At 46.1% G+C, this 10,000-nt stretch overlaps 1 protein-coding gene across 1 annotated transcript in view; it reads right to left on the reverse strand.

Annotated features, from left to right (window-relative positions):
* The window catches only part of LOC308172110 (receptor-type tyrosine-protein phosphatase mu-like), a gene marked incomplete at both ends in the record, with an annotated part of 129,989 nt that overhangs the window by 7,078 nt on the left and 112,911 nt on the right, over positions 1-10,000 (reverse strand). The window contains 4 exons of the mRNA XM_080547020.1: positions 1,026-1,161; positions 1,487-1,641; positions 2,306-2,422; positions 5,149-5,246. Of these exons, the coding sequence (XP_080403146.1) occupies positions 1,026-1,161; positions 1,487-1,641; positions 2,306-2,422; positions 5,149-5,246 (506 nt within the window). The remainder of the gene's footprint in view (positions 1-1,025; positions 1,162-1,486; positions 1,642-2,305; positions 2,423-5,148; positions 5,247-10,000) is intronic.

Genomic DNA, 10,000 nt, shown 5'->3' on the forward strand with positions numbered 1-10,000 from the left:
AGTCAGGGAACAACATTCGGTCTCCAGTTACTCAAATCCCAATCCGCACGTCATCTATGAAACATTTGCCCATTAAGTCCAATGACGCTTGTGATTTAAAAGGAATTACGGTGAAATGATGCATTCAGGGAGACTACGGATGCTTCCAGATGGTTCATGTTCAAAAAAGCGCAAAGTCCTTCAGTACCCCCGCGCCTGCATAAAACAGAGGCGGATGGGCCCTGGATGTTTTCACCCTCGACGTGAGCTAAATTTGCTTGTTTACAAGCCTGTAAAATCCTTTATTATGCCTCGTATTGTCCAACTTCTGCTAAGCATCCAGCCCGGCGGCCTGGTAGACAGGGAGGGTGTGCTCTGTGATAACGAGCATTTGTATCGAATGATGACTGTGAATGTGAAATGTGTCATGAATGACTACACAGCACATAATACAATAAAAACCCGCTCAGGGAATGAGTCCTTTCGCTGCAGCAGATGATCACCGTTGCCCTGCCTTTGACTCCCACTCGATCACCTCCGGGTCCTATTCAAGTCTCTCAGAGGGGCTTAGCTAGGAGGCTCAGGTGGCATAGTCGTGTAATAGTGTACGTCTGCACCTTTGACACACACTCTACCACACCTGTGCTCTGATCTAGAGGAGTCTCTGTCACTGAGAGGGCTTTAGCTAGGAGGCTACGGATGGCTTGGTGTTGTAAGTATCATAGTACAGTCTTGAGGCGACGGTGGGCGCCTGTACCTCTGTGTAGACTAACAGTCTTCCACCCCGGTGTTCTATTCTAGTGTCTACGGGAGGGTTAGCTAGTAAGCTACTTAACTGTAGCGTACATCATCGTAGTCTGGTCAGGGGAGGCTGGTGGAGGTAGAAATGGAAAAAAAACGGTCTCTTTGTAATGTGCATGGAATGGAATCACGAATGATACCATTACCTCATTCCATCCCACGCATTACAATGAGCTTGTGCTCTGACTTCTGTCACCACCAGCCTCCCCCGCACCGTGGCGTACATCATTAGTAGTGCAGCGTACCTCTGTCTGCACCATGTTGACCCTCCGGGAGCGCAGCTCTCTCACGCAGTTGTAGATGTCGACCACGCCCTCCCTCTCAGCCATGTCCAGCATGATGTCGATCACGATGAAGCAGCCCGTTCGGCCCGCCCCGGCACTGCGGGAGGGAAACCAATCAGAGACCCATCAAAACAAAGGCTGACATTTGAAATGCCGTGCGCTCCTCGACAAAATAAACAAGATCTTAAACCATGTCTAGTCAATATCTAATCAACACGAAATCCACGCTAGAAGCACACTTCGATAAATTTGCATTTCGAAGGTGGTTAAAAAGAGCATCCCTCCTTAGCACAAGGATTGGATTGACCCTTAGCTTGACCCTTAGCTTGACCCTTAGCTTGACCCGGGCTCAACAGCATGACTACAGAGCAGTACCGGCCTACAGAGCGGGCAGAGACACAACACACACAGGCCTACAGTACCTGCAGTGTATGACCATGGGCCCGGCGTTGGGCAGGGTCTTGGCCTTGACCCTCCGGATGAAGCCCAGTAGCCCTGTAGCGTGGTAGGGCACGCCGTGGTCCGGCCAGCCCGTGAAGTGGAACTGACGGATCTCTCGGATCTCATGGGCCCCTCTCTGTGGACACACGCCAGGCGGCCATCACGTTAAACACACACAGGAGAGGAGAGGACAGGGGAGGAGAGGACAGGAGAGGAGATGGTAGCAGAGGTGCAGGTCAGGAGCATACACATGAACCAGTATATAGGCTGGGTGAAGGTTCATGTTAAGTAAATACTGCTGGATATGACAGAGATACAGTGCCTAAGAATAATGCAGAGAACACATTCTATGTGAAACAGAAATGGGATGACTACAGTACTGCTCGTGTCATCTTCAGTTATAATGACAACCGAACATTTGTTTCATACAAGGGGTAGTGAATAATCACAGGATGAACATTTCAGACAATGACGAGCCAATTTTAGCTCATTTTCTTGGCTGGTGGCTGATTACAGTAGTTAGAGTTAGGTAGAATAGATAAAAATAGCTATAGCCATAGCAGATAAAGGGTATCAAAACGCTTGGTTCAAAACGTATTCATGTTTATACATTCACGTGTCCTATATTGTAAGGAGACGAGCCTTACAGTGGTGGATCCCGTGAATGCCTCCATCTGGACGTATCCTATAATTAGAAGTATCCTATGGTATCCTTTAAGTATCCTATTAGTAACAGTGTCCCATAAGGGAGAAAAACATAGGTAGAAACGCGCGTGTTGTGTTACTTTGGGCCAGCTCACCTTCTCCACAGCGAAGGTCCTGATGACATACTCTGACAGTAGCTGAGTCTCTATCAGCGTCACCTTGATGTCTCTGTAGATCTCCGTGTCATCTGGCCAGTACTTACAGCACTTCACCTGGGAGGAGGACACACACATACAGCATGTCAGTCAAAAACACAACGCACACACACACACACACGCACACATACAGCATGTCAGTCAAACACACACACACGCACACACGCACAACGCACACGTGCACGTGCACATGCACACACACACACACACACACACACAGCATGTCAGTCAAACACACACACGCACGCAGGGAATGCGCACTCACACGCACACACACGCACACACACACACACACACACACACACACACACACACACACACACACAAACCTCCACTAATCGAAACATGAAGACCTGAGTCTTCAGTTGGATAGAAGTTTAAATACTTCTAGACTATGTTGGAATCATACAGTATTCTTCTTTGGAATATAATATGGTATCACATAACATTATCTCATTATCACCGCTCGATCTCCACTCGATATTTCATTTCTCAAACATTTCTCTGAGGCTAAAATGAGGTCTGTTCCATATTAGTCTCAGCCTCTGGTCTAGGAGTAGCTGCTAATGGGAATCTTATGTATCGATGGAGAGCTAATTCACACATTATTGCTTTCTCATTCTCACATTGATAATGTATAAATGAGGCCCACTGTAAAGGTAGGTTGTGCTGAACTCCAGAATTAGAAGGACGTGAATGGAAATAGAGCATTATAATGACCTAGAACATGCCGTAATGTCTGCCAGAGGAAAGAAATAGGACACAACACCGAAAACTAGTTTAACACAATTTGATGAGAAACACCATAATGACAATCTCATAAAGATATCAAATGATAAGACCGTCAACTATTAAAGCTAGATTTCCCAACGGAAAACTCAACCACCCCACAGGACGTATCGGTCATACTTTGTATCATCAGAGTGCGAAATAACACCGCCATTCAATTAAACTGCTAAAGTTGTTAGGTTGGAGAAAACGACGGAAATACTGGTTGAAACCATGGAGGTATATCGGAGGACGATAATTTTTATGGGGAAAATATGTGACTCACAGCAACCCGGATTCAATTTCCATCCCGGAGTCAATGGCATCATTAGAGTTGAAATGAGATTCGCATATGGAGTGACACTCCAGGGGTGCAGACAGACCCAGGACTCCAGGTCCCTCTCTCTCCCATCTCTCTGACACTGCTGCCGATGACTAATCCCTGAGGACAATCACAAATCTAATGCTTCTACTGGGATTGAATTAAAGCAAAACCCATTACATGATTCGATCACTTCGAATCAGTGGCGTGGTTTTGAGAATTATTGTAACCTTTGGCCAAATTTGGACACACGGATACAGACAGCACACACACACACGCACACAACACACACACACACACACACACACAAACACACACACAACACACACACACACACACACACACAAAACAGACACTTACACACAACACACAACACACACACACACACACACACAACACAACACACAACACACAACACACACAATACACACAACACACAACACACACACACACACACAACACACACACACACACACACACTTACTCACAACACACAACACACACAAACACACGCACGCACACACCCCCACACATGCTCCTCTGCACATCACCCTACTCAACACGTCACCTCGCAAATCAAACCTCTCATACATCAAAGAGTGCAGTAAGCCGCCCCCCCTGTGTAAACGATGGGGTTGAATCCGTGTGTGCCAGGATCTCCCAGAGTTCATCAGCGGCTGAGCGGAGCAGATGGCCTGCTGTGATACGGCGGAGTGATTTTATTGGCCCTCTGTGGAGCCACCGTCACTGTGACCAACTGTGCCGCCCGCCATTGGATAAGGATCGTATAACAGACGGGCGGATCCCCTCGGTACCGGGGAGGGACGGCCCAGAGGCTAAGCAGGTGTGGAGAAGGTGCGGGGCGGAGTGGGGGGGTGGGGGTAAGGTACTGTAGGGTAACGGGGTAATGAGGTGCCCAGAGATAGGCCCATGAATCATTATGGGCTGTGGTACATTTAAGAAAGAAGTGCTCATCAGCAGATGTGCATGGACGGCTGCTGTTTGATGAATGTCGTCGCTTTAGACACGGCAGCTGACTCCATTGACTGTACGTACTGTGCTGCAATCCATGTGGTACACTGTGAGTCCTGTAGGGCCCCTGACTTTTTCCTGACCGTGGTGATCTAACCAAGGAAAACTCGGGTCGGATCGTAGACCTTTTTTCGGTAGGGTTCCGAGTTTTTCCTGGTCAGCTCAAGGAACAGTTAGGGCACTAGAATCGGACCGCTAGCCAAGCCAACCATAAAACAAACCACTGAATAGCGCCGCTCCTATTAACAGTAAGCACAGAAACAACACAGGTTGGTCTCCAGCAGGTCCCCGCTCCGCCGAGCTCAGTGGCGGCTGGCGGCGTTGTGTAATCTCCTTTTATAGATTCAGTCAGATGTGACAGTAGTCAAGCGCCTCGATGCTTCCCTCATAATGAAGGCCATCAATCAGTCTCCTCTCACTTCACACTGATCAGATAATGTAGATAGAGCCGCTGCTGGCAGACGGGTGGTGCGGGGGGGCGGGGGGCGGTGGAACATACACGGCTCACTGAGCCCACAGCAGCAGATAGACAAACAGCACTAGGATACACAGAGAGAGAGGGGGATTAAGTTACCCCTGGACCCTGATACTGTATGCCTTCGTCCCCTGTGTGCCGTAGTGCCGTAAGATACGATCCTAGACCTGTGGTTAAAGTACCCACCCTGCCCACTTCCACCAGGTTGGTCACCATGACGATGGCAGCTGTGTTCTCCTGCCACACCATCCTCCAGAAGTCGAAGACCGTCTCCTGCATGGGACCTGAGGACAGGAGGGGCAGAGACACAGTCAGAGACACAGTCAGAGACACAGTCAGAGACAGTCAGGTGTGTAGTCATAAGCCCAATGCACACAGCGTGCGATTTCTGTTGCACGACAACATTCCATTGTTGTCATGAATGGAATCGAATTTTCGCCGTGCGATTAAAATCGGGGCCGTGTGCATTGGGATGCGATTTTCTCATAGACTTCCATTCAAACTTCAAAATGGAATGTTGTCGTGCAACAGAAATCGCACGCTGTGTGCATTGGGCTATAGTTACAGTCAGGTGTGTAGTCATAGTTACAGTCAGGTGTGTAGTCATAGTTACAGTCAGGTGTGTAGTCATAGTTACAGTCAGGTGTGTAGTCATAGTTACAGTCAGATGTGTAGTCATAAATACAGTCAGGTGTGTAGTCATAGTTACAGTCAGGTGTGTAGTCATAGTTACAGTCAGATGTGTAGTCATAAATACAGTCAGATGTGTAGTCATAAATACAGTCAGGTGTGTAGTCATAGTTACAGTCAGGTGTGTAGTCATAGATACAGTCGGGTGTGTAGTCATAGATACAGTCAGGTGTGTAGTCATAGTTACAGTCAGGTGTGTAGTCATAGATACAGTCAGGTGTGTAGTCATAGTTACAGTCGGGTGTGTAGTCATAGATACAGTCAGGTGTGTAGTCATAGTTACAGTCAGGTGTGTAGTCATAGATACAGTCAGGTGTGTAGTCATAGTTACAGTCAGGTGTGTAGTCATAGTTACAGTCAGGTGTGTAGTCATAGATACAGTCAGGTGTGTAGTCATAGATACAGTCAGATGTGTAGTCATAGATACAGTCAGATGTGTAGTCATAGTTACAGTCAGATGTGTAGTCATAGATACAGTCAGGTGTGTAGCCATGGATACAGTCAGATGTGTAGTCATAGATACAGTCAGGTGTGTAGTCATAGATACAGTCAGGTGTGTAGTCATAGTTACAGTCAGGTGTGTAGTCATAGTTACAGTCAGATGTGTAGTCATAGATACAGTCGGGTGTGTAGTCATAGATACAGTCAGGTGTGTAGTCATAGTTACCGTCAGATGTGTAGTCATAGTTACAGTCAGGTGTGTAGTCATAGATACAGTCAGGTGTGTAGTCATAGATACAGTCAGGTGTGTAGTCATAGTTACAGTCAGGTGTGTAGTCATAGTTACAGTCAGGTGTGTAGTCATAGTTACAGTCAGATGTGTAGTCATAGATACAGTCAGGTGTGTAGTCATGGATACAGTCAGATGTGTAGTCATAGTTACAGTCAGGTGTGTAGTCATAGTTACAGTCAGGTGTGTAGTCATAGATACAGTCAGGTGTGTAGTCATAGATACAGTCAGGTGTGTAGTCATAGATACAGTCAGGTGTGTAGTCATAGTTACAGTCAGATGTGTAGTCATAGATACAGTCAGGTGTGTAGTCATAGATACAGTCAGATGTGTAGTCATAGATACAGTCAGGTGTGTAGTCATAGTTACAGTCAGGTGTGTAGTCATAGTTACAGTCAGGTGTGTAGTCATAGATACAGTCAGGTGTGTAGTCATAGATACAGTCAGGTGTGTAGTCATAGATACAGTCAGGTGTGTAGTCATAGATACAGTCAGGTGTGTAGTCATAGTTACAGTCAGGTGTGTAGTCATAGTTACAGTTAGGTGTGTAGTCATAGTTACAGTCAGGTGTGTAGTCATAGTTACAGTCAGGTGTGTAGTCATAGTTACAGTCAGGTGTGTAGTCATAGATACAGTCAGGTGTTGTCATAGATACAGTCAGATGTGTAGTCATAGATACACTAACTAGTATACAGACAGCTAGGTAGATACAAGGATGGTTTATATTTAATAAATACTGTAACATACACTGAGAGTAGACTTAATATTCAGAGACCATAATATTATAGTAAAAATTACAAATAAATAAATAATATAAAGCATAATGGTTATTATAACTCCCTATCTCTTCAACAACTTTAAAATGAATGAGTCAGGAGGCATTAAATTCTGGCCCATATTTAAAACTTCACTGAGCAATGATTGTGAATTGATAGGAATTCAATTATGAATCAAGTTAATTCAAATTAATATTGTTTTTAATCAACCGCCAACTGGAAAAAAAAGTACTTCTGACAAATTAATTAGTGAGTGCAAATCCCTGTGCATCCTCCAGAGTTGATGCGAAATTACCTGGAGCCACAGCAAATTATATAGACACACGCACGCACACACGCACGAGCACGCATGCACACACACACACACACACACACACACACACACACACACACACACACACACACACACACACACAGAGACAGAAACACAGACACACAGGCAACCCGAAACCTACCGAGCCCTAGTCCTAAAATTGTCATTAACCAGCTGTTCTATAGGGCTCGGTAAACCTCCACCTGAATATATCACCCTCTTCCTCATTCACTATGGCAACTCCCCTGGCGCCCTGGAACAGGCGCCGCATGCTGCCCATGTGAGCTCCAAAGTGGGAAACAATCTCTTTTCAAATCTCCTCAAGTCCCTCCATATCTCCCCAAACTGATTTAGCCTCCCACTCCCCTCCCTCCCACGCTCGTCCCAGAGGGAGTATACCGAGTCTATTCAGAAGTTTGGTGTGGCGTTCCTTCGTTCTGGGCTGAGCGGGACATCTGGTGTGTAGGTTTTCAATATCACAATTACTCTTGGCATTATATGGAAAATGATGCAACGGGAGGCCCATGCCAAGGGAGAAACAGAAATAAAGCCAAGTTTGAGGATGACTGCGACGGTTTGTAAGGCAAGGAGATAAGTAGGTACTCACACACACTGTAGGTACTGTACGCATGGAGGAGTAGTGTGAAGCTACGGTGAAGGAAATAGACTGAAGATAATACGCTACGCCTCAAATAGGGTCCTTAACAGCTTATTCTCCGCCCAAAAATACATACACAAATTGAATTGAAGGATTTGAAACTATTTTTCTACAGTATTGAGTCTTTCCATGGGTCTCTTTAACGCTTTCCACATGCGCTGGGTTAGTAGTCTTAGTAGAGAGCCTCCTATGAGGATTTGCGAGGTGAGAGAGAGCAGTTTCCTGTGTTGTGTGTAAAGCTGAGTTGGAGGAGTTTGGAGGAGCCACTTCAGAGGAGGAGAGGAGCACCACCAAGAACCCCACATCCAGCTGTCACAGGGACGCGGCTGCCTGCTGACACTCAGTGCTGGGACCAGGCCGTTCCCCCTCAGTAGTGGGGAGTGTGTGACAGCTGTAGAATTCCCCTAGCCAGCGACGCCATAAAAATCCTGATCAACGCAAAGACTCTCTCTCTCTCTCTCTCTCTCTCTCTCTCTCTCTCTCTCTCTCTCTCTCTCTCTCTCTCTCTCTCTCTCCCGTCTCTTTCATTAATATTACATGTGGCAGACTCTGGCATTATGTACACTTACTCATCATTGATTTGCAGTGCTCTCTCTCTCTCTCTCTCTCTCTCTCTCTCTCTCTCTTTCTCTCTCTCCCCCTCTCTCTCTATCTTTCGCTCTCTCGTTTTTTTTTCCCTCTCTCCCCCGGTGGGCTTTGAGATGTTACCTGTAAATTATAAAACTGGTGTGCTGGTGACATTTGACAATCAGGGAAGCTTGGGGGATTCTAGGAGTGGGAGGTGTGTGTGTGTGCGTGTGTGTGTGTGTGTGGGAGGGGGGGTCTGGAAGGGCTTGATGAAATTGTCATGAATATTTCTTCCATCACTGGGGGGGTACAGGGAGATATCAGAGGCTAGGCGGCCCACCGTGTAATTCAGACTCTGACAGGTAGAATAACCATGTGTATCGGCAGTGGTGCACTTAAGGAATGATCCCAATATGACGCAGAGTGAACCTTGAGCATGGTGTTAAAGAGGAAATGGAACGCGTCCTCCATCAGCTTAGCAGGTGAGATGAGCGTGAGTGAATTAACAATGAACGCGGCCGTCCTCTGCTGATCCAAACACACACGGAGCACAAAGGAGCCCTGATGAGAGAATGACCTACATAATGAGGACCAAAAACTCTGGTGATGAGGCTTTTATAGACGGACAGCTGTTCAAACTGCTGACATCACCTTGACAGAGAGGGACTCATCTATAAAAGTGGAGCTAATGAGTGTCATTGCTAGTTTAGAGTAGACGAGACAGGGACAATGTTATGCCACCTATGGTCTCTTATGACAAAATGTCATATTGAACAGACAAAATGTTGATTTTTTAAAATTCTAAAATAAAAATCCTCCTGCATTGCACGGGGCCTCATCATTTCATCATGTGCAAGTCAGCTAGTCCCATCGGTGCTTTTTGTGAAAGTGTCACTTTTCTAAAATATATATTTTCACCAACGGAGCAGTGCCCAGCCGCACTTTTCAGGTGCTACTGTATGCAGTTTGTGTGATTGGAAGAGACAGGCTTCTGTCTGGGCTCCTATCATCTCTACCTCTCTCCTTTTGTGTCAGCAGACTGCACTTTCCCCCTGTCAGCCCGCTGAGGAAGATGATGATGAATTATAAAACACGCTGCTCTCAGGGAGAATACACATGTTCAAAACACGCTGCTCTCAGGGAGAATACACATGTCTTCACACTCATTCTACCACTACCAGATTTGCTCCAGTCTACTGGCAGTAATTTCTTACTTAAAAAGAAAGAGAAAAAAAGAAAACGCTTTCAAATGGATGGAAAATCTATAGATATTTTAAAAATTCTGCTAATTGCTGAAACTTGGA

Source organism: Nansenia antarctica (genome assembly GCF_963989245.1).
Source record: "Nansenia antarctica genome assembly, chromosome: 16".
Classification (NCBI taxonomy): Eukaryota; Metazoa; Chordata; class Actinopteri; order Argentiniformes; family Microstomatidae; genus Nansenia; species Nansenia antarctica.